Source organism: Aspergillus eucalypticola (genome assembly GCF_003184535.1).
Source record: "Aspergillus eucalypticola CBS 122712 chromosome Unknown BO83scaffold_34, whole genome shotgun sequence".
NCBI lineage: Eukaryota > Fungi > Ascomycota > Eurotiomycetes > Eurotiales > Aspergillaceae > Aspergillus > Aspergillus eucalypticola.
In genome coordinates this window covers 29723-52552 of record NW_020290308.1, presented here as the reverse complement: position 1 = coordinate 52552, position 22830 = coordinate 29723, and the positions used below count along the sequence as shown (strand labels likewise).

General features: G+C 49.7%; 6 protein-coding genes across 6 annotated transcripts; 3 read left to right on the top strand and 3 right to left on the bottom strand.

Annotated features, from left to right (window-relative positions):
• Nucleotides 1-76: 76 nt before the first annotated feature.
• On the bottom strand, nucleotides 77-6401 carry BO83DRAFT_411680 (C50 family peptidase). The gene is made up of 11 exons (XM_025534331.1): nucleotides 6235-6401; nucleotides 6184-6213; nucleotides 6097-6162; nucleotides 6012-6060; nucleotides 5942-5972; nucleotides 5902-5920; nucleotides 5734-5868; nucleotides 5656-5706; nucleotides 5627-5634; nucleotides 5437-5599; nucleotides 77-5403 (listed from the first exon to the last, which is right to left on the bottom strand). The coding sequence occupies exons 1-11, from the start codon at nucleotides 6377-6379 to the stop codon at nucleotides 134-136; spliced, it is 5967 nt and encodes a 1988-aa protein (XP_025383382.1). The 5' UTR covers nucleotides 6380-6401; the 3' UTR covers nucleotides 77-133.
• Nucleotides 6402-6627: 226 nt separating this feature from the next.
• Nucleotides 6628-7862, top strand: BO83DRAFT_347188 (DUF5321 domain-containing protein). Its single transcript, XM_025528806.1, has 2 exons — nucleotides 6628-7152; nucleotides 7237-7862. The coding sequence occupies exons 1-2, from the start codon at nucleotides 6699-6701 to the stop codon at nucleotides 7434-7436; spliced, it is 654 nt and encodes a 217-aa protein (XP_025383381.1). The 5' UTR covers nucleotides 6628-6698; the 3' UTR covers nucleotides 7437-7862.
• Nucleotides 7863-8353: 491 nt separating this feature from the next.
• BO83DRAFT_323524 (citrin) lies at nucleotides 8354-10688 on the bottom strand (the record flags this gene model as incomplete). The annotated part of the gene is made up of 4 exons (XM_025527938.1): nucleotides 8354-8904; nucleotides 8973-9135; nucleotides 9205-10398; nucleotides 10509-10688. 4 exons carry the CDS (start codon nucleotides 10686-10688, stop codon nucleotides 8354-8356), a joined length of 2088 nt encoding a protein of 695 aa, XP_025383380.1.
• Nucleotides 10689-11489: 801 nt separating this feature from the next.
• Nucleotides 11490-11939, top strand: BO83DRAFT_382326 (uncharacterized protein). The gene has a single exon (XM_025532202.1). It carries the CDS (start codon nucleotides 11557-11559, stop codon nucleotides 11716-11718), a length of 162 nt encoding a protein of 53 aa, XP_025383379.1. The 5' UTR covers nucleotides 11490-11556; the 3' UTR covers nucleotides 11719-11939.
• A 1650-nt stretch (nucleotides 11940-13589) lies between these two features.
• On the bottom strand, nucleotides 13590-15279 carry BO83DRAFT_420762 (phosphatase PAP2 family protein). Its single transcript, XM_025534950.1, has 3 exons — nucleotides 14816-15279; nucleotides 14510-14742; nucleotides 13590-14442 (listed from the first exon to the last, which is right to left on the bottom strand). Exons 1-3 carry the CDS (start codon nucleotides 14847-14849, stop codon nucleotides 13741-13743), a joined length of 969 nt encoding a protein of 322 aa, XP_025383378.1. The 5' UTR covers nucleotides 14850-15279; the 3' UTR covers nucleotides 13590-13740.
• Nucleotides 15280-17831: 2552 nt separating this feature from the next.
• On the top strand, nucleotides 17832-21713 carry BO83DRAFT_150530 (DUF3433 domain-containing protein). The gene is made up of 2 exons (XM_025526237.1): nucleotides 17832-19707; nucleotides 19778-21713. Exons 1-2 carry the CDS (start codon nucleotides 17985-17987, stop codon nucleotides 21607-21609), a joined length of 3555 nt encoding a protein of 1184 aa, XP_025383377.1. The 5' UTR covers nucleotides 17832-17984; the 3' UTR covers nucleotides 21610-21713.
• Nucleotides 21714-22830: the final 1117 nt, after the last annotated feature.

Here is a 22830-nt window from a genome sequence, read left to right as displayed (position 1 = left end):
AGACAATCTAGATAATTGAATAGATATGTATGAACTGTAGAAATTAAACTAACTACCTTGCCATGCTATGCCATAGGTATCATATCCCCTTCCCAAAATTTAAAGAACGCCAATGCTTATCCATCTCCAATGATTACTCCAAAAACACCGCAGGGACGCCGTAGATCACCGGCGCCGCTCCGTTCAAGTACCTCAACACACAGGCCTGCCGCGACTGGCAAACCGCATCATCCAAAGCCACTGCCTGCTCACGCCCCCCGACAAGGCCCCATTTCTCCAGCGTGCTCTTGGCAAACCGGTCAATGTCCTTGTCCGTCACATCCCAGAGAGTGGCCACCAAGGCCGGGCTCCCCGCATGTAAGTAGTTCATCGGCGTGCCGTACGGCTCGTACTCGCCGGCTTCCGTCAGAGCACCGCTGCTGCAACCCATCAGGAATGTGACTGCGCATCGGTCAAGACGCTTAATCGTCCGCGCCCGACAGTACTGTGCGCCACTGCCGTGCCCGAAATAAAGGAACACGTCGTTCGACTCTAATCCGTTCTTGAACTCTTCCTCTGTAGGCTCCCGGTTGGCCACTCCGCTCCACCCCTCCAGCTTCAATAAGTCCTTCTCGAAGGTGCCCTGCGTGGTTTGGAGGTCACCGGTGGGGTTGAGGAAATATGTGCCATTCTTGCGGTTGATCGTAAAACCAGCCTTGCTTTCTGCACCTTCGTCGCGGAATCGCACGATTCGGTCGCGAAGACATTCCAAGGAGGGCACACGGCACACCGGGAATCCCTGGAGACATGGAAGGGACTCCCACGGGAACATATGCAAGGACTTGTCCAAGACCAGAACAGTCCGGTTGGGTGAAGGGTTGCCCTGCTCTTTCCGGACTTGCTCGTGATACCCCCTCAGAGAGTCAAGGGTTTCCACAACCATCATGTCAAAATCGATTTCATCATATGCGTTGCGCTCACCCTGAAATTGCAAGATATCAACAACGAAGTAGAGAAGGTCCATCAACGTCTCTTCGGGGTCTTCTTGGTCATCCAGGTCCTTGACACCAATGAACAGTTCAAGCACATTCGGATGAAGTGTCAACCGCGGACTAGCTGCACGACCGCCCTTGCGGCGCGAGGGCAGATGCTTGTCCAGGATGGTATGGAATGCATCTGCAAATCGTGCAAGCGAACGAGTCTCGTGAGGGACCGGCGAGAATATTCCGCGGAATCCACCGAACCAGACAGTCTCGATATGTTGCAGAAGAGCTTCCATCCGACGGTCCAGTGCTTCCCGGTTCTTCCACCAGTCCTTCTTCATCTGCCGGTCGGTTTGGTGCTTAGCTGCATGCGCACTTTCGTTGGCCAGTCGAATCAGCTCCTGCATATCTCCCTTTCCATCCTCGAATGTGTATTGCTCCTCCTCATCCTCCGAACTGCCACGCTTGAGAGGCAAACGCAACAAGAACGGCGAACGACCCTTTTGCAATCGAGAAACCACAAACTCGGTGCGGTCAGTACTCAAGGACAAAGAAAGGACGTTCCAGTTCTCCGGAAGAATATCAACATATTCTTCGGTAAAACGGGAGCAGAGATCCTCTTCCGGTACCATTGCAGATTCAGCAGTCGGCCAAAGCAGGGGGTCGCAGTAATCCGCAAGTTGTTTGTCAAGAGTGATGGCAGCATGCTCCCGTGTAAACGCACCAATGCGGCCAACCTCGTTCACATTTGCTGGTGATTGAGAGAGCGCAACGAGGTTATCAAGTGCCGTGACATGGGTCAACATGGAAATGCGGCTCATCAAGCGAGAGGCGGCATGGCTGTCAAGGGTTGATCCGAGGGTTGTGGCAAGCGGAAAGATGGTATTCAGACTCTCGCTCGCTTTGGCGAGCATTACAGAAAAGTCCTCTGTCGGCTTAGGCGTCTTAGAACGTGTACCTCTCGTAGCCGTCTTTGTTGGCGCTCGTGTCCTGCGAGTCGCAGTTGTTTTACCGCTGCTGGTCTGGCTCACCGTCTTACTTGGCGACTGGAGTGATGGCAGGGAGATGGTCGATTCAGGGAGCACACAGTACACTGCATGAGTGGCGAAATTCCGAATGGCATCAGCGAGTAGATGCTCACTTTCGCCAATGTGCAGGGAGATCTGACTGTCCCTAGAAGTTGCAAACTTGCGTGCATCCTCCAGCAAGCTGGATGCCTTTTCAAAGTCCCGTAGCGAACGTAAGCATGCTGCCTGCTGCCGAAGAATGTCGCTCCGTAAATGAAGAAGTGACGTCGAATCTGTCTCTGTCGATTCGGAGCCCGCGCTTGACGTCTTGGGCGCACTTGTAGTTGCTGCACGAGTTCTGCGGGTCGTAGTCGCCGCCCGTTGCCTCGTCTTCCTAGCAGTGCCTTGGACCTGTAGCTTTTTCATCTTGTCATTAAGGTCCGCCACACCCGAGAGAACGTCCAATGACTCAGAAGCGCCACACTCAGCCATGAGCCTGTCGGCTTCGAGTAGAGCACGGTGTTCATCGCGGTAACGACCCTGTGCTCTATGCAGAGAAGCAAGGCCGATCTGCAATGAAACAAGCTCAATGCTGTTGTCGAGCTGCTTGGACAAGGACGCAGCCGCTGCAAGAAGCTCCTGTCCTTCCTTCATATGTCCACCATAGATCCAGTGCGAGCCAAGCTGCGCTTGTGACGCGATCAAGCGAACGTTGGCGTTAAGTGTTTTGTTAATCTTCAGCGCTTGCTCTCCGTAGTAGATGGCGTCCTGGAATAAGCCGTGATGGGCGGAGAGGCTCGAAAGATTCAATAGAGCCATGTGATGTGAACCGATATGAGGCCAAAACGGGGCACCTTGTGAGTACACGGCCAGGGTTGCGTTCGCTTGCGAGACCTCGAGTTTCGCCATTCCTTCAACCACAGTTTCCAGCTCAGAGTTTTCGGCTGATTGAGCGATCTTGTCTTGTTTTCTCTGCGCAAGCTTTTCGATCTTAGCCCAAATCCTGCAATTCAGCCTAACAGACAGTTTGCCGAAAAACAGAGCATCATTGATTGAGCCCTGAGCGAAAGAGAGTCGGGAGCTCATGAATGCCGCGTCGGCCACCAGTCTTTCCCACATAAGCTTCGACAATACCGAGCAGGCGTTGAGATCTTCCTTCTTCTGGTTCTTCTCATACAGAGTTCGGGCTGCTGAAAGTGTACTCGCTGCTTTCTGGATCTCACCAACTTCGAGAAGGTAGCCCACGCGAGCTAGCTTGTGTGAAAGCGTTGCCAAACAAGAGACGTCGCGCTGACTGAGATATTGATCCGCTCGGCTCAATAGTTCGTCCGCCTTCGTACAGTATCCAAGGCGACTGTATTGGAGTGCCAGTCGTGAAAGAACGATGATTGCTTCCGAGAAATCGCTAGATCCGCGAAGCTCAGTCACTCGTAAAACAAGTTCGAGCGTCGAAAGCTGCAGCTTCCATAGCCCATGAATTTCGGTATAGTCGACGATAGCTTTCATCTGTAGCAAGAAGTGATCAACGTCGCCAACGCTTAAAACTACCGAGTCCCAGTCATTGCACTCTCGCATCATCAGATTCCACCAACTTAGCACACTCTCCAAATCCTTTGGCTGAAGAGTGCCTTCATGCAGTCCTAGCGTAAGCCGGACGGAATTCTGGATGTGTCCTGCAAGAGGAGAGAGGTCTGAATCGTCACCGAGTTCTTCCATATCAAGATCGCTCGAACCAGCGTCAATGACATTCTGTAGTATAGCAGAATCCAGGGAGCCAGGGTACTCAAGGGAAAAGCGCAAGGTGGTAAGCACGACCCGCAATCGCCGGAGTGGATGGGCTTCTGGGGAGTATAGTTCGAAAAGCTTGGTCAGGAGCAGATCGAATGTAGACCGGAACGAGTTATCGAGTGTAGAAGCGGAGGCCAAGTCCGTCATGATACCTAACTGCCATTCGAGAAGATGTCCGCGCTGGAGATGGGTCAGATTGTCATCGTCGAAGACGCCATTCTCTTTTGTCGACTTCCTTCTTAGGTTCATCTTCAGAAAAGCATAGAGAACACGGCCAAGCATGAAACCACCGCTTTTGGGATCCTGGCACATCCGATGGGGGAAGCACCCTTCTGTAATAGAAAGGACTTGGTCGAGCGTGCCGGTCAATAGATGTTCCTCGATCGATTGCTGAAAGGCTTGCTCAGCCTCACGGCCAGCATTAGCTTCTAGATACAGATGTGCGAGCTTCTCGTATTTGAGAGGCGTGAATCCCGCAACCTTCTGAGCCGGCGAGCAATTCGACAGGAGCGTCGCAGACTGCTTCAGCACAGGCACAAGTTCGCGAACTCCTTTGCCAGACTCCCTTTCCTTAATGTACCGAGACCAAAAGAGATTTGACAGCTTCACGAAGCAGATACTGATGCTCTCGGCAATAGAATCGGACGCTTCTCCCGCTGACTCCATCGTCATCAGCAGGCGTTGGCTATCTATCAATGTTGACTGCATTTCCTCCCATGGCGGTCTCTGTGACAAGATAGATAGCTTTCCAATAGCGTTGACAGAATCGATAGCTGCAAGTGCAATATTCCGAACTGCAACAACACGCTTCTGAAATGGTTCGATTTCCTTTCCTTCGTCTTCGGCAGGTTTGCGCCCAACATATCGTCGCAGAAACCTAACGAAACCGTTCAAATATCCGTAGATGCGATAAGAGACATCGTCATCGTCTTTCTTGTGGCTTTTTTCCCTCGAAGCGATGTCTCCAAAAAGACCCATGGCTAGTTTCTTCAGTTTGGCTGCTTCAACCAATAATTCGTCAAGATCGTTCGCGCTACCTTTGAGTGGCATACATAGAACATTGGTAGCTTCCTTGATTGCCTTTGCCAGTCCGGAAGAATACTTCGTAGCCTGCTTCAAAGCTTGAACATGCAATGATGCAATCTTACAGCGAACGGTAGCCAGAGAGAGACATTGTCCGTCAGAGAGAGGGGTCAGTGTTTCCGTGTACAATTGTAAGGCTTCGTCGAGGCATCCCGCTTCCTGAGCGAGCTGGCCCAGGATTGTCGCAATTTTCGCCACAGAGATGTTATCGTTCATGCTGGGTGAGGAACGTTTTTGGACACCGGTAAAAGTCGATTGCAGTCGAACGATGGTCTTGTAGGTGGAAGCGAATTCGGATTTCGTAATGCCTTTGCTCTGATGAGCATAGCTAGCGACGTATCGTGCCAAGGGATCCCACATCTCCTTAGCATCATCACATACATGCCCCGAGGTCTTCCAGGACATGCAACGAATCTCGAGTGATAGGAGTTGAAGAGTTAACGATGTAGTCGGCTTTAGTTTGTTCGTTGAAGATTGTTGTGAGCTGGAGGATAGGGATAGTACTGTATTAGACAGTAGTTGGAGCTGCATTGCGGCCTTGTCCTTGGTAAGAGCTCCTGCTTCTAGAGCAGCCAGAGTCACATTTGCCGGGCTACTCGGGTCCGATAATTGCAAGGATGGAGTCGCGTTCTGAACAGTAGCGGCCTTCTTTTCGGACGAGATAAGACGAAGCGCATTCGACTGGTATGACACTATGAGACCATACAGAGAGCCCGCATGGCTGATGTTGGAAAAGGTTAGAAGATCAGACATCCGTTCCTTGGTTGTTTCGCCTTCCTGTTCTACCGGGCTCCCTTTCCGGCTTGAGCCTTTACTTCCACCACTGACTTTGCTATCGAGGTATTGTTGGATCCTTCTCTTCAGTGCTCTGAGCTCCTTGTAGGCTAAGTCACCCAGGCCCAAAGAGAGAAACCTTCCGGCCAGAATGCATGCACCTTGTTCGAGTTGAACGTTGGGTGTCGCTTTCTCCTGATCGGTCTTCAGTGTCCTTAAGCATGACAGCGACATAGCCGCGCACTCAGCCACCGCTATTATTCCATTGTCTGTTTTTGTTGTTGCACTCTGTAGGGACATTTTTGACTTTGTGGGGGATTTCGCGACACGGGTGGGAGAGGGTGATTCGCGAGGGGTACTAGTCGCGGAGGATCGAGCATCATCGCGTTTCGTCGACTGCAGCTTCACTGCTTCTGAAAGTGTTTTTAACGTCGAGTTAAAGACCTCTGTAGCGAGAACAAGCTTCTCCTGGTTCGATAAACGCGCCGCATCCTGATCGACCACTGTGCTCAAAGCCGCTTCGGTGGCAGAGACCGTCGTCCGCGATCCTCTAGTTGTTTTTGTTCGACTCGTAGTGGACGATGCTTTCGTCGTTCGGCCTACCCGCTTCACTGTCGCACTTTCGATATCTGGGGATGCTTTCGATGAACCGCGGAGTAATGTTTGGAGGGATGAGACGGTGCCATGAGAGCATGTGGAAGTTGAGCGGACGGCCTGCTTCACCGATTCTACAGGAGAACCGGGGAGTAGCGTCGAGACCGTCATGGTTGGCGGAGTTTGATTGTAGACAGTGCAGCAGTCACTGACAATTGAAGGTCGTGGGGGTTCGTTCGAGCCATGCCTTCGATGTGATCATGACAGCCGGGCGGGAGCCAAGCAAAGGCGCGCGTTGTCGCAGCAACCACTCGAAGCCTAATCCCAAACCGGATTAGTGTAATCTGGCTCCGAATCTCCGATTGCCTCAGGCCGAACTCTGCGGCAGATAATTGTGTGCCACAGCAAGTGTACAGACACCCCGGTGAGCAGCTTTGAGAGCATCTCGACGTCGCAATTCGACACAGTCCCCAGGACGGAGCTCTTCATTATGAACTCAGCACGAATCTCTCTCCGGCATCTGGCCCAAGTGGTCCCAACCCTCCGACCTGCCGGCGCTTTCCACATTCCAACAACTCAATTACAGTATCGTCTACAGTCCACTTCTTCCAAAGCGATACCCAGATTCGCTCAAACGTCACTATGGACATCAATGATTCCCAAATTTATCCGGAACCGCGGCGCAAAGGATACCAAGCCGTATAAGCCGAAGTCCAAAGAATGGAACCCCGCAAGTTTCTACATCATTATCTTCATCTTGATCGGATCCCAGGCCATCCGGATGATCGCATTGAAGAACGACTATGCAGCGTACACACGATCAACAGATGCGAAGATTAGGCTTCTTCGGGAGGTCATAGAGAGGGTGAATAATGGGGAGAAGGTCGATGTGGAGAAACTGTTGGGCACAGGAGATGAGGCGAAGGAAAGAGAATGGGAGGAAGGTCAGTGCTTGCTTGCTCTTGATTTCCCGTTTTACCATACTGAGGATCCTGCTTTTACTGACTCGGGGGTCTTGTCTGATATAGTATTACGCGAGATCGAAGCAGAAGATTCATTATGGCATCGCAAGGCAGCCGCGTCGGAAGCTCAGCAAGAGCAGGTCGAGGAGCCAAAACAATCGATTATGAAATCAATTATCAAAGATCCTGCTGTACCTGCAGAGGGACCTCAGGATAAAGGCTTACCTGCGGATAGCCCGTCAAAGAAGAAGCTCAACTTCTTCTAAACAAGCGTGCGTCTATTGATGGTCAGCATTGCCACACGGACTTACACCCGAGGCTACTATCGAGATGCATTTCCCGAATGATGAGAACGAACCGTGCTTATACGCCGGACAAAGTTCCGTAGGTGGTTGCTTTCGGGGGTGCAGAAACAGCTCAGGATATGGTCCTCAATCATTCCCCAATGCGGAAGTAGCGAAGAGCAGATGACAATATCTGACAGGCCATACATAGTCTTCGTTTGCTTGGGCGTGGCCATCATCTGATTTTCCTTTGCATAAATACGCTTTGTTCCCTCTCCTACTCTTCAATTGATACCCACATAGCTTTCAAATGTATCCCAATCATGTACTTTTTGTGGGAGGCATTTTGGACAGGTCTTATATTTGTATTATAAATTCTTATAAGGTGAAAAGACACTGATATAATCTTGACCAAAAAGCGAACTGTAGTAATGGATGTGGAAATGATGTAGAAACCTCTGAACAGCAGTCTACAGGAGTTTCAAAGACCAAACATTGACTGAACCATGGGCTAACGACATTCATTTAAACCAACAGTGCTGGTACAGCAGCATGTAATGATGTCCCCGACCTTGGATATCTGAGACAATATCTGCAAGAATATATAAGTATCAAACCAGGGTGGCCCCGGAACAGTTTGAATCGGGCCTGAGATGAAACGAATCACAACTGTTCATCCTGAAACTTCTAACTGCTTTTGGTACATGTGCAAATGCAAATCGCGTCTGTGTAGTACATAGAAACGGAGGTCACAGGGAAGTCTTTGCTCCAAGCCAGAAATCTAAGAACCAAGGAAAACGAGTTGGGTAGTATGACATGAAAAGATATTTCCATTTAAACAAAAGGAACAAAAGGAAAGAGAAACCAATTCGTCGCTATGAAAACATGAAGATGCTTATCTATTGCTTGGACTGCTGAAGGAACTTAGGCCAACGGTCCGCCGAGGGGATCGGAACGCGGCCAATGTTTTGATCCAAATCCAGGATCAGCTTGAGGGCGTTTCTGGATCTGAGGTATGGCAGAGGAGCCTTGGCAGTCTGCAGGCCGACGCCAGGTTCGATTTGTCCCGCCGGGGTAACTTCCGGTTCAGACCCGGGCATAGGAAGCATCTTCTGCAGGATCTCATAGGCGGCAAGTGTGAAACCGAACTGTGGGGATGAACGAATGATACGAGCCGGGCCTCCCTTGAAGAAAGCCTTGAATCCTTCATCCCTCCAAACAGTGGCCGCGCAGTGACGCAGTCCGGTGTACTTGATCTCACCCTTGCGGGCTTCGACCTGCAGACGGGTCTTGATCACGTCACACGGGGTAGTAAGATAGGCTGCGGGCATACCAGCAATAGCACCTGCAGTGAGCAATTGCACGACGCCGAGCTTGTGAGTGGGCGACTCGCCGAAGAAATCGGACTTCAGGTGCGCATAAGTAGGGAAGTAGATGGCGGAGAACGGGACTGGCAGGTAAACAATTAGAAGGGTTCTAGGGTTCTAGCAACTAAACAACGGGGCGCGAATCACTTACCATCACGGAGCAGACAGGCACTTGCTCCCTTGTACAGACCCATCAAACCCAGGTTCTTGACGATCCAGAGGGCAGAGCGGCGAGGAGCACCCTCAACAGACTTTGCGATCTCACCCTGGACTTGGAGACGAATCTTGACAATCTCCAGAGGGTTGGTGAAGATCTAAGACGGGGTTGCAGTTAGCATATTGAGCCTCTTCAATGAATTAGAATCGCTGTCAGGATAACTTACAACTTGACAAGCTCCGGCAGTTCCACCGGCCAGGATCTCGTGACCAGTCCAGATCTTTCCGTTCTCCTTGTTGGTGAAGTGCCCACGCACAAGGTCGTTCACAGTGAGCTTGATAGCCTTCTCGGGAGCGACACCGATCAATTGAGGGACGACACCAGAGTACAAGCCGGTAAAACCCTCGTTACGGATCACTTTCCTGAAGCAATCCAGCGAGTTGTTGTAAAGTCTCTCTCCGACGCGAGTTGAGCGCTGGTTCTGCATACGGGTCTTCACAAGATCAATGGGGTAGACCATGAAGGCTCCAAAAGCACCTGCAAGACTGCCCAGGGCGAAATGGTGGACGGACTCCAACACGCTGTACAGTATCGACTTGGACTTCTCGGCGACCTGGTGCGCCTTATCCGACGCAGCTTGTCCAGCAACTGCGAGGGGCATACGCCACGATGCGTCAATGACCTTGGCGAAATCCTTCTGCGAAAGTCTTCCAGAAGGAGCATCCAATCCAGCGAAGTGGAAGAGGATGTCGGCCTCCATGGGGGTGAAAAGAGAGAACCGGGTAACACGAGCGGCAGCATTCAAGAAATCCGCGCGCGTGATCTTGCCATCGTCGCTGTGCTGGGCCGCCTCACGCACAATAACATCAATGATATCCATCTCACGCATAATGTTCTGGAAGGCACGGACGGTGGCATAGGAGATCTTGGTACCGGCGGAGATGTTGCACAGACTGGGGAGGTTTTCCAAGACATAGTCGGACAGCTTGTGCTTCGAGGTCTCGAGGATGATGCGCTGGAAGTCTTCGGGCTCGATGTAGCCATCACCGTCTTTGTCAAAAGCGTGGAAAGCTTGCCTAATGCGTTCTCCCTGCAGACCGCGAAGCATCTGGGAGAATTGAGGGTACGTCATGTCGTGTCGGCGCTTAGTCTTTCCAGTGTAAAGGGAAGCCCATTCTGAGTTCCAATCGAATGGGATGCTGTCGCTGCTCTTGCTCAGATTGCACACTTCCTTGAAGGTGTCCCATTTCACGGTGCCCGTTCCTTCCGTATCGAACAATCTAAAAGCGATCTCGTATTCCGCGTCGGGTTTGTCCAGGAGGTTCTCGAAAGTCGTCCAGTCAGCAAGGCTGACTTTGCCGGATCTGCGCCTGTCGGCGACCATGAACAGAACGCCATAGTGCTCGCGTTTGATTTTGTGCTATTGTGAGGCAAGTACCGACATGCATTAGCCAAGCAGGAACCCTTGCGAATCGTATGACACATACAGCACAATCTGGGGGATGAGCGGCAAGGATCAGGGTGACTCACGTAGTCTTCATATTTGGGAGCGATGGCATTGACGAAGTCCTCCTGGCTCATGTAGAGCTCTCCCGTCTCCTCGTCTTTGCGTGCATGGCGCAGAAAATTGCTTTTAATCTGCTGCGATGGCTGGGGCTCCTGAGAGGTGCCCACCAAGGATTCCTTGACTGCGTCCTTCACACTAGCCATGGTGTAAAATACAGCAATCTATGAACAAACGCCAAAGATGACAGATGCAATTCCAAAAGAAACCCAACGGAGCGACAAAAGAACGGAAAGGAAACCACGCAAATTAGGCAAGCGAGGGGAGGAGTGGGATTAAGAAGGGGTTGGGGATAAGAGGAGGGAGTGGAGAAGGGGGATTAAGACAAAAAATAACGGGGGAGCGAAAGTGCTTTGCGCCTGAGCGATAATCGATCGATCAATAATATTATTTTAATTCCCGGGGGTGGGCAGAGTGAATCATACACTGACAGCTGTGAGCTGCGCAGAAAAATTATGGGGCCCAGCAGTAAGTGAAGAAGGCAAGAACCTGACTTTTACAGGATTCTAATTGACTATTTGCGGTTTTAACTAAATTTTTCGTTTTGCTTTTTTTGGTCAGTTTTTGTTACCCTTTTTTATTTTCACATTCATCAGCACAAGCCTCACCTGGACAAACGGATAAAAAGTGTCTTTTTATTTTTATTTTTATTTTTTCTTTTTGCCTGATGACCTTGGGGCTGAGAGGGCGAATCAACCAGCAACATCGGGCGATCTCACCGCCCCTGGCTGGCATGCATGTTGTTATCTAATTAACCGCTCCGGTGAGGCCTTTTCCTATGCTTATGGCCTTATGCATCGGACTTGGCCCCGAACCCTGGTCAAGTGCGGCTTCCTGGCTTATTTAACTCCGCACGCAAGACCCTCACTCCCCTCACAAGGCATTTCATATACACGTCTTGATGCTGTGAGATTGCGAAATTGTACAACATATCTATCGTGAGAGACCATTTTCATATGAATCAAACTTTTTTAAAGAAATTTCTCCTGTCCGAAAGCTAGTTCTCCCGAAACAATGGAAAGCCACGCTGACCCAAGGGACACACCCTCGATCCACGCCCCCTCACGGATCACGGATTTCGCCATGGACGACCAACTTCTCTCGGCGTGCCACGGTAACTCCGGAACTTTGGCCACCTTCGATAAATATGATAACCAACCACTAAGTCCCCCTTAAGCCAGACAACCAGGATCTGAAGCACTTTCCAACTTCCCTCCAAAGAGTAGCGAATCCCGTTATCTAACGGAGTAGGGTGGTCAAGATGCATTGCAATTCTTCAGCGAGAGTAGCGAGCCCATAGCAACTTGGGGTATGCAACCCCTCTATCGAGGTTCATCTGCCACCAAGACGCGGCATGCGACCCGATCTCGGAGAACCACCATCAACGTACAGCTGAGGGTCAGACCGGATTTGGGTTTTCAGGTGAACAGCAACCGCACATCGACGAGTGATACTGTGTAGTAATGCAAGGCTTCCGCGCTTCACATGACATCGCCGTCTGACACACAAGAATTGGAGTCATTCTCCCCGTCTCGGGCCGATTCATTTGGCTTACCCGCGAATGAGATGAGCTGCTTCCACGAGGTGCGTCTCCGGCTCGGTGGGGACTCCGGGACAAGCAGGAGAAACTAAATAGACTAGGAGTTGATAGTCTATTCATCTTACCTAAGGATTAGACCTTCCCCATATTCATGGGCGTGTCTATCCCCCAACTAAACGAGCCTCGAACCTGGAGAACCCCGGGGAGGCTTGTTTCCACTGTGGCTCAGCAAGTCGTCAAAGCGTATGTATGTACGGGGAGCCGCAGGTTCTGTGCGCCAGAGAGACACAAAGAAATGAACAAATGATAATCGTAGATGAAACCCGGAGAGGAAGGTTGTACCGAAATCCCCCGGAAGAACACCTAAGCATGGCCTCTAGCCTAAGGCACCAGGGGGGAAAGGGTAAAAGACACGGGACCATAATTTCTCCGATAGAAGACACGGCGCCACTCCACCTGGCATTACCAGGTCTCGGCCTCGGCCTTGCTCCGACCTGCACTTCTTCTCCGACTTGCTATTCTCTCACGCGATCAGGAGGGATCTCCCCTAAGATTGGAATGAGTACGGAGTAGAAGCCCTTCTCACCGAGACATAGATAGTACTACTTGGGAGTATCATATCAGTCAATACTCATCAAGCACGTACTTCTACTAGTTCTAAAACTCCCTGCTATATCCAATACACACCGAGCCCTGTTTTAGTCTCCACATGTTCTACTATCATAAGTTGTTCGTTTCTCCAACTTACCGTCCATAGTACTAAAAGTGACTAGCACCTACAAACAAAAACAAACATAGTCAATACGCAGCATAGTGCCATTACTATCCGTAGTATCATGCATAATATATGCTCTCACTTTCCCAACGAAAGGCTAGTTTATACATAATATTGGATAAACATCAACGCTATGTACTTCCTAGTATCAATGCTGTTAATGTCATCAACACTACGACGTTCTGGCTGTTCATAGACCATCAGAAAGAAGGATACATGAATTATCTTATAACGCATGTTTACTTACAACTTCTATTTATGATTTTCACAATCATCCACACCTGCTGAATATATACGTATACCAGCAAAAAGAAGTAAGATTGAATTTCAAAGAAAGGGGATTGAGAACATCAAGAAAAGAAAGAAAAAGGAAAGAAGTATAGCCCACATAGTTCCCATAATGGTTGTCCTCACTGATCGAAGGCTTGCAAAAAAAAAAAAGTAAGTATAACTATCATTTCACTACTTCATAGTCCTCATATCCTCTGCCTGTTCACCGGTATACATGATTAGCTTTTACTTCTAGTAGATATGTAGCACTTTTTGACTTCGTTTCTTCTCAGATAGACGGAAACTGGTGTAGCTAGTTTGACTCATTTGCTCACCCCTGAGCAATAGATCAAAAAGGCTGCATGAGGGAGCTGCCTCACTGGTGTTATCTATTCTCGGGCAGCTTGAAAGGTTTAAACTGAGATTGCCTGTACGATACGGTTGACAAGACAGACACTCTGCCTGTGTACATACGCGATGCAAGTGTAGGTTGATTAACGATGACTATGTACTCTCCACCGAAGAATATTAACTCAAGTAGGAATAACGATATAGATATTCTAACTTCAAGTTCCCAAGACTGTATACCGGCAGGCTAGGCACCTCTGGCGACCTAGGGTTTCTCTATACGCAACAACCTGAAGAGTGCTCTTTCCACAGGAAGAAGATATAACATAACGGCGTTAAATCTAAATGCCGTGAGCGTCACACATGCACCGACGACAGCATCTAAGATAAAATGATTGGCTGTCGCAACGATAGTAAGTCCCATGAGCATGGGCCAGATGGGTGCCACAGCTCGAAGGTACCAATGAGGACTGAACTTCAGCAGGCAGAGTGCAATGAACATCGAGTTACCGAAGTGGAGCGAGGGCATCGCCGCAATTGTGAGCTGGAATTTGTTCTGCGTCCAGGCTGAGCCGCCTGCATTGCTGTGCAGAACGTCGATAAAGCCGTACTCCTCTGGCAGCAGGCGAGGTGGCATGCACCTCCACAAGGTAAGGATGGTGAAGGCAATGACGTTCTCGAACGCCAGTGTACGTCTGATTGCTTGATACTTGTCTCGTTGGATGCAGGTATAGCAGTAGACGATGAATATCACACCGAGGACAATGTGTGAATAGTATACTCGAGCCAGGAATCCCATGAGCCATGGCTTCTGCTCCAGCACATACCTTTGTACGGATAGCTCGACATCGAGGTGAAGGAAGTGCTCGAACGAGAGGATGGAAAGGGCATGGCGCTCAGCGGTGTCGAAAATAGCCTCATGGCCACTGATCATCCTAGCAGAAAACGCCCGTAAACCTTGATAAATCTATCCACACAGTCAGCAATGCGTGGTACTACAGGAAGTGTGCCTTGGGCATCAAGATGTGTCTCACCCAATATGTGAGTAGCCAATACCATATTTCCAACAAGAAGGGGAATTTGGCAAGGATCCGTGATTGTATGGTTCGGCGGTTTCGACTTGTGCGCTCATCAGAATTCTCATCGTTTGGCTTTATGTCCACTGGAGGAGCTTCCAGCAGTGGTGACTCGACGTCCGGCGTAGCGAGGAGCTTAGCGTTCTTGCGCCGATTGATGAGTGCTCCTGCGGTGAAGGCGGCGACAATCGCTACAGCAGGACGTGACCATCAGTGTGCTTCTTCGGATGATGCGGATTTGCAAGTAGCAGGGATATAACTTACCCGCAGGCTCTAGAATGTTCTTCACCGCGCCCATTTGTGATGTTCAAGGTATGGAAACCAGGATTAGGTCATGTACAACGGTGGTCGAGGTTACCCTGCACTGCAGGCGGAAGCTTCGCATATACTGGAACTTAACGATGAGCCCAGCAAATGGAATTGATGTGTTTGTTGTCTCGAGCCTGACACCAGAGGATCTACCTTGTCTGAAGTCTTGCAACAAGATCCCGGGAAGCCAGTCGGAGAAAAAGGAGAAAGGGGAGCCAAGGTGACAACGAAGGATTGAGTTGAGAAGTTGTCGTCATCCGTGGCTGCCATACTTCCGTGGATACCTGGCGCCTGGTGGGGTTTGGCGTGTTTGCATGGTCGATGTGCCAGGGCCCTACAAAGAGGAAAAAAAACAGGGTGGACAGGCAGGTGAGTTTGACTAGTCTGCTGGGTTAGGCGGATCCATCACCTTGTCCAGCAACCATCAACGCTCTAACGATTTCCAAGGATTTATGGAGAAACTACTATCTCCTTATGGACCACACCGAAGTAGGTCACACGCGGTATTACCTCCTTTGGAGGGCCACTCTGGTCTGGGCCCGAATTTAGCGGCGGTTCATCCAGGCACCATCGTATCCGAAGGGAACCGATGGCCGGATCGAGCTGCCACTGCTCTGCTTCGTTTCAGCCACCATGGCGGGTAAGGCTGGAGTTCAACCGTTGCAGAAGTTCGTATCTAAATTAGCGAAAGGTACGAAGTACATTGAGTGAGATGGAGAGCATAATAGTACGGGCAGTGACGCCCAGAGAGCCAAGTGCTCCTCGATCGCGCTTTATTGGTTCCTACCACGCACTAATTCCTTCGACCGAAAGCTTCGCCGATCTTCACTGACAACGACTCTTTTCCTCATCAATGTTTTTATTCTATATTACTTTCTTAACCTTTTGCCATTCGCTCAACAATATGAATAGGGAGGGTTTGTAGCCCATTAATGCGTGTGGTACAGTGGTGAGATGGTTCATCCTTTTCAATTTGCCGATCGGAGCCATCTAAGCGTACTAAACTACTGGCTACGAGATATACCTCGAATCTGTAAATTGGCCCCCTTTTTGTACAACACCCATTATGCTCTCATACTTATCATGATATAGCATATAGATCCAGTATATTTGGGACCGCACTGTATAATGTCGACCAGTATACTGTATACAATTTATAAAGTAATTATGATAATATATGGAGAGTTTTCTACTAGGTAGCAGTTCTCTGTTTTAAGCCAACCCAAGCACTACGAACAACCTAAGCTTGATGCAAAATAAATAATCTTTTTTTTTTCCATCGATACATGATCCCTCATATCCGAACACTTGTCTTAATCTTGTTTGAGACAAATCCCATATTTCAAGCTACTGCCAGTCAGATGAAACTCTTGCTGATAGTTCTCGTAATAAAAGGGGGTTCGGCCGTAGACCCTGAGATCCCCACCAGATATACTCATCTTCAAGGGTTCCGTTGATAAGATCTAGTAACAAAGAACTCTGCCATCGGTTATCAGAAGAGCACGCAGGCTATATACTAAACCTTATATGGCCCGTCATATATTACTAGCTCGAGAACATGGTTTTGATATCACTTATATCCGTCATCTGTGTTTAGCACCCAGTATAATTTCTATTGTTGTAGGTTTCCCATAACATGTAGTGGATTAAGTGCCCACACAAGTTTATGAGAGCGCAGCGGCATGTCTGTGTCGGATAGAAAGCAACTCACATGAACATTCTGAATAGTATTGACAAACAAATTTCTGGGTTATCATCCTCTCTATCTACAAGTACCTTCTTGCAAGTACGAGCGTGAAGTGGCAGGTTGGCTGATCGCAGAACCACTAAACATCCAGCGATATGGGTACGACTCACAGCTTGTACTCAGATTGTGCAAGATTTTCTAATAGGCTGCAAGCTGAGGTTCAATGCAGAATATTTTAAGGTTATCAGTAGATGGGCGAATGGCATGCTGACAGACCTTGCTGCCTTGCTGCTCAGTTGATAATCCCAGGCCCATAGCGTGCTGTTACCGTCAAATCTAGGAGAAAGCCGTGATCTTACTGTTCCTCAATGCAAAGACTTTTTAGGTAGGTTAATAAATCTAGATGCGTAAAGGAAGATAACCAGGTCGCTGGGAAGAAACAGGGACGGTTCTCGGTGGGGCACCATGGCGGCTAAAAATACCAAGCCTTGGAGCGCTACCAAAGAGATTCGTCATTTCTCCCTCGCCAAGTTTCGGCCATGGCAAGTGTCCTCCACCAGTCCACCATCACTCAAGTGTCCCTCCCCATTGTTAGTCTGGAAGGTCTGAACCTTTTGCAGCACCCTTTTGCGACCACCATCATGCAATCTATTGACCGTCGATCATGCCTATTCCTGGATATCCTCCAGGGCTGTCACGGTCACAGTGATCAACCAGGGCCATGGCCCACTAATACTGATTGGGCTGAGAGTACACCGAGATGCAGACTGCTGACGGCAGAAGGGAAAGACTGACCCGTGAACCACAACACTCATCCCGCGTCGAAAGGGGACTAGAAGACCTAGCCAGATTTCCTGCTGCAAATGCAGTGGATCGTAAGGCGAGGTTGGTGGCCTTTTTACGGGCTCCGAAGCGGATCGCATCACCAGTCAACCCCTTCTCCTCCCAAGTCTCTTAAGTGGGCGCTCCACCCGGAACACGTACCAATAGGCCCCAGTGCAATAAATTAATCCCAAACGGGCCAAGTTGCCCACCCCCCAAACTGGCTATTTTTCTAAAATGGTTTTGGCGCCGGGGCTCGTCGCCTTCCAAAGCACCACGACCCGGTTCGCTTCTTATCTCATTCCTCATCGACTCTCCTCCCGCCCAGCCCGGATCCTCGCGCAACCAGCCGCATCATCGGAAAAAGAGGACCCTGAATACCGCTTTTCTTCCATCACACTGTGTCGACAAGTCAATCAGCTGCGATATTCGTCGATGGGCAACCCTGAAGTGACCTTTTTGTGCCTCCCCAATTCTCGAGCGCCTCACTCCTGAAACACTTCCTCCAGCCATGTCGAATCGCGGTTGAATGCGGTGACTGGTTTTTGATACCAGCCATATCCCTCCGGTGATCTATGCTAGGCAACTTTGACAGATGTGAAGGACCGAGGAACGATGACAACAGAGGTTACCCGCGATGCTCCTCAGATCCGGACTTCAGGATGGCTTCCGCGGACCTTGCGCCGACGATACTTGATTCCGTTGGCCTGCCTCATGTTCTTCATGCTGTTGGTGACTGAGTTTCTTCGACAACTGGGAAACAATGAAGGCAGCCTCAGTCTCTTTACCTCGACTAACCAACTCACCGACACCCGAAAATTCGCCTACATCTACGTTCCCACCATCCTGAGTATGATCATAGCAGTCTTATGGTCCCTCGTTGAATATGATGCTCTTCGGCTCGAACCGTACTTCCAACTATCAAGACCCCAAGGGGCTCCGGCTGATGTGCTTCTTCTCAACTACGAATTCGGTCACTATACAACCGCGCCATTCTTTGCCATGAGGAACCGCCATTGGCTTGCGGTCTGTATCTCAATCCTGAGTATCCTCCTGCAATTGGTATTCCCGTCGTTGCAAAGTAGTCTTTTCAACATGGATGATGCTACCGTCTACAAGATTCAGCACCTTCAAACATGGCCGACTATCGTGAACCTCGAAGAGCAGGGATCCTTGGTGGATAACAGCATCCCGAACATGACCAGCATTCGAGACCATCGGGACCTGTCTTATAGTCAGCCGGAATCGAGCAAGTACGCCATGGCACCGGTGGCTATACCGTTAGATATTCAATACGACACGAAAATGTGGGAACTCACGCAATCCATCTACTGGACAGAGTTATCCTGTACTGAAATCGACGTGGAAGATGCCGTAACCATTGATGTATCCTCCAATACTTCTTCATTCGGTATCGGATCTCCCACTAGACAACCCTTGATTTGGAACCTCTACGACGTGTCAACAACCGATAATTGCATCCTGGAACTCAGCGAGGAAATCACCATACCGCCGACAAACTCATCTGTGCAGATTTCACACTGGCAGCCGAACGCATCCACGACTAGTCTTACCAAGCAGTGTGCTTCTTTCGACCTAATCGGACTGACGGTGGACGTCAGTCTCAACAAATCCAGCGAACTTGATCGCCAGAAATCCGACTATTCGAGCTCTGATTACACCCATCAGGTCAGTGGATTTGGCTGCAAGCTTGTCTATCTGACCACGGAAGCTGGCATCTCAGTGCAAGTAAATGGTTCGCTTTCAATCGTTGATCTGCATCCGAACTCGACTACAGAGGTCTCAAGAGCTTCTCTCAATACTACCCACTTCAAAAGCATAATTTTGCAAGAGGTGGCCTCCACCAATGGCACTTCCACGTTCAATAAGAAGCCAGTGAGGCCATCCACACTTCATCGCGATCTTATCTCGAAGCTGGAAACTAGCGTTCAAGGCGCTTTTGTACCGTTGATGAACAGGATCTTCGATCTCACCAGTCAGTCACACTATGTACAAGCTTCTCATGTGACACATCAGATGGCCATCATTGTTGGCCCGGTACAATCCTTCCTCTCCGAGGCAATCCTTCTGTTTGGAGTGGCAATGGTTTTGTATTTGGCCTACACCTACCCAAATCGCCCGAATATGCTTCGAAGTGACCCAGCTTCTATCGCATCCATGTGTGGTATCATGGCCGATGTCATTGATGCTTCGTGTCTGTCTCACTTGAACCTAGATCAGTTGTCAACTAGACAGTTGAGGACCATTCTCAAGAACTATACTTGCCGCTGGCAGCAAGCTTCTGACCCTCCCCGTATTTGTATTGAGCCATCTGCTGGTAAGTCTCGCACCAATTGTGATTTTCCTCGGTTAGGGCCTCATAAAGCAGACATATTGACACTGTTTAGTTCCTCGGTCTCAAAGGCAGATCTTTCAAGGCAAACCCGATCCAAGACCTCATTTCCTCCTTATACCAATTTTCGCTCTTGAAATATTCCTCTTCATAGCGGTATTTGCAGGTATTGTGACGATATTCGTGCTGTGTGCCAAGGATGGGGCATTTCATTCCTTGACATATCTTAACTCCGACAATCTGGCGGCGTTGTTCCAACTCATCCCGTCTGCACTCGCTTCCATTATCAGGGCATTATGCCTCTCGATATACCGATACCTGAGCGTTCTGGAACCATGGTCTGTTCTTCAGGCAGGGGGCGCATCCGCTGCGTCTTCCCTACTGCTCGAGTACGGATCATTGAATCCTATTGCTTCACTCTTTAAGTGGTTCAGTTACCGCCACTTCTTGCTGGGACTCGTAGGAGTGGCCTGTATGTTGAATACCGCAATGAGCATATTAGCCAGCGGGCTTTTTCGGCACGAGCTTGGTCCGACGAGGGCGGATGCTGATATGAAGTCCAACTACAGCTATGCGTCAATCGCCATAAGACAAGCCTCGCCAATAGGCCCCGAACTTGAAACCATCAAGAGCAGCATCTACAGTGGTACCTCGGTGCTCTCTTGGACCACATCCAGCTATTCATTTCTCCCTGCATGGACGGACACGTCGTCCGAATGGCTCGTTGGGGGCACCATTCGGGGCGTTGGTGCCGATTTAGTATGCAAGCAGCTTTCGATCGCCGACAGCTATTCCGAGGACCCGGTAACAAATGTAGCCAGTTGGCAATACTCGCCTTTCAACGAATCAGATACGGTGTGCCAAATAGACACAATCCAAGACACTGAGGCTAGCCAAGGAAACAGTTTGACGGTTCGCTTCTTCGCTTCACCGACATCTGCACAATCAAGTGGCTGTCAGAAGCCTGCTGTCGTCGTGGTTGCCTACCCCAGCGGAGGTGGCTATCTACAAACCACACCCGATACCGCAGTCGCGTTGTATTGCGAATCCCTCTTCCTTATGCAGAATTTCTCCGTTGGTTTCAACTCTGATGGGTACATACAGTACCATGTTCCTCTCAATGGCACCTTTGTGACAGACGATGCGATTCTACGCAACGGGACGACAAACCTGGCCAACTACAACCTCAGGCTATCAAACCCTCTAAGCGTCACTTACAATGACTCGCATCTAGAAACCAACAATGCAAGCAGTACTGATTGGTTTGGCACCCTCACGGCAAATCTCTACCGCATTCTGGACACCAATACAAGTGTCATTACCGCAAATGTTCTCGAATCCGCCACCCGCAATGTCTACCGGTCAATCTTTGCAACTGATCTATCGCTTGAACGGGATGCTTACTTCCAACTTCAAGACCATCCTGCTCGGATCAGCGACGGTATTATCTACAACATGTCATGGGCGGTGGTTCCATCGTTTGCATCATTCATGTATGTCCTAATCATAGTGGTCTTCGATGGGTGCGTTGTCGCCTCGGTTTTCCTTACCAGGAGAGGTCGTTTCAGGTTTCCTCGCATCCCACGGTCCATCGGCTCTATAATCCCTTGGGTCATTCATGGACAAGTTCTGAACGATTTCAAGGGAACATACGCTTGGAGTGAAGGCGATCGAGAGAAACACTTTGTCGATCTGGACAAACGATACAAACTTAATCGACAGGAAACGGCCGATGGACAATGGAAGTACGTTTTGGATGAAGACAACTCTCGCCGCAACAGCGAATCCTCTACCATCGAGTTACAGCCGATTACTCCGGCGCCGAAAAATCGGTTCCGAACTCTGCTGCGAAGGGTGACTTCTGATGACAGAAATCAAAACAGATAATGACCCTCTTGGCTTGGTTGTTTCAATCATTTCCGCCATCTTAGCGGCTTCTTTTGTCTAGATTTCGAAACGCATTTGCTTACTGGTAAGGTAGATGCCTGATCATAAGCACTTGCTGAGGAAAGGCTCCCAAAATCGCCATCGAGTTGGGAAAAGGGTTTCATTCCAAATAACAAAACCGATTGATCTCGGTACACGCAAGAAATTCTACACCAGGCGGTCCGGACCTCGAGACGGCCTCAACCCTTCCTGGAGCCACCTTGCATTGATGCCTTGGTATCTCCCAATTATCCCACCATTGCCATCATGGAATTTGATAATGGGAAAGACCGGGCTCGCTTGAAACCTTGACTTAGGCTCTGGGAGACATTCCAGAGCCACCATCACTCGTATTGGCTGGTTGGCACGATCGTCAACACTTTGGCAAGCCGGCATCTTGCCCTTTCCATCTAAAATGGCACGGAAGGTCATTGGGATACGAACGATGAGAACCAATGGTTCGGTCGTGGGGTGTGATGTCGGTGTGCCCATATGCAAGTGCCGTCAATGTCCCACACGCTCGCCCATGTGTGCTCCGAAGCCCACGGCAAACAACCAGCCTATTCGGCACTTAAGACTCTGCAGAATGCTTATCCATTCCATGGTGAGGGGAGCTTCCGATCGTCGACTGCGGGAAATTGTGAAGATGCCGGGTGGTCGACGAGGGGGATGGCGGCCGGCAGCCAATGGTTAGTGTTCATCACATTCTAAGCGCCGAGCAGCTGCACGAAAAGGCACAAGTCACCCCTTCATCACACCTAGTCTCGAGGTCCCTGCTGAGCGACAACGAATCATGGAGTCTGGATGAGTGCAAAGCGTCACCTCCTGACCCAAAGTTTCCTAAAATAGGTTGCCATCCATCGCCAGGTCAACCCCTCGCCTTCGCCCTCCCCACCACCAGGGTTTCTCCCCAGCAATGAAGGTCGAACAACTATATAGCCGCCCAGCTAGCCCGGGGATTAAGGGTTCTTCCTCTTTTCTTGACACACAATTTGTTTTGGGCTTTGCTGGGTTTTTGTTTTCGTTCTATTTTCATCCTTGAGTAGTTCGTTTGGCTGGTCCAGGCGACTATCTGTTTTCAGCTTCCTGTTTGGCACGTCATCGAGTAATAATAGTATCATTTACACGCCTGCCTCATTGGAAACACTCTGTTGATCAAAGTGGTTTTCCTTGATAATATTG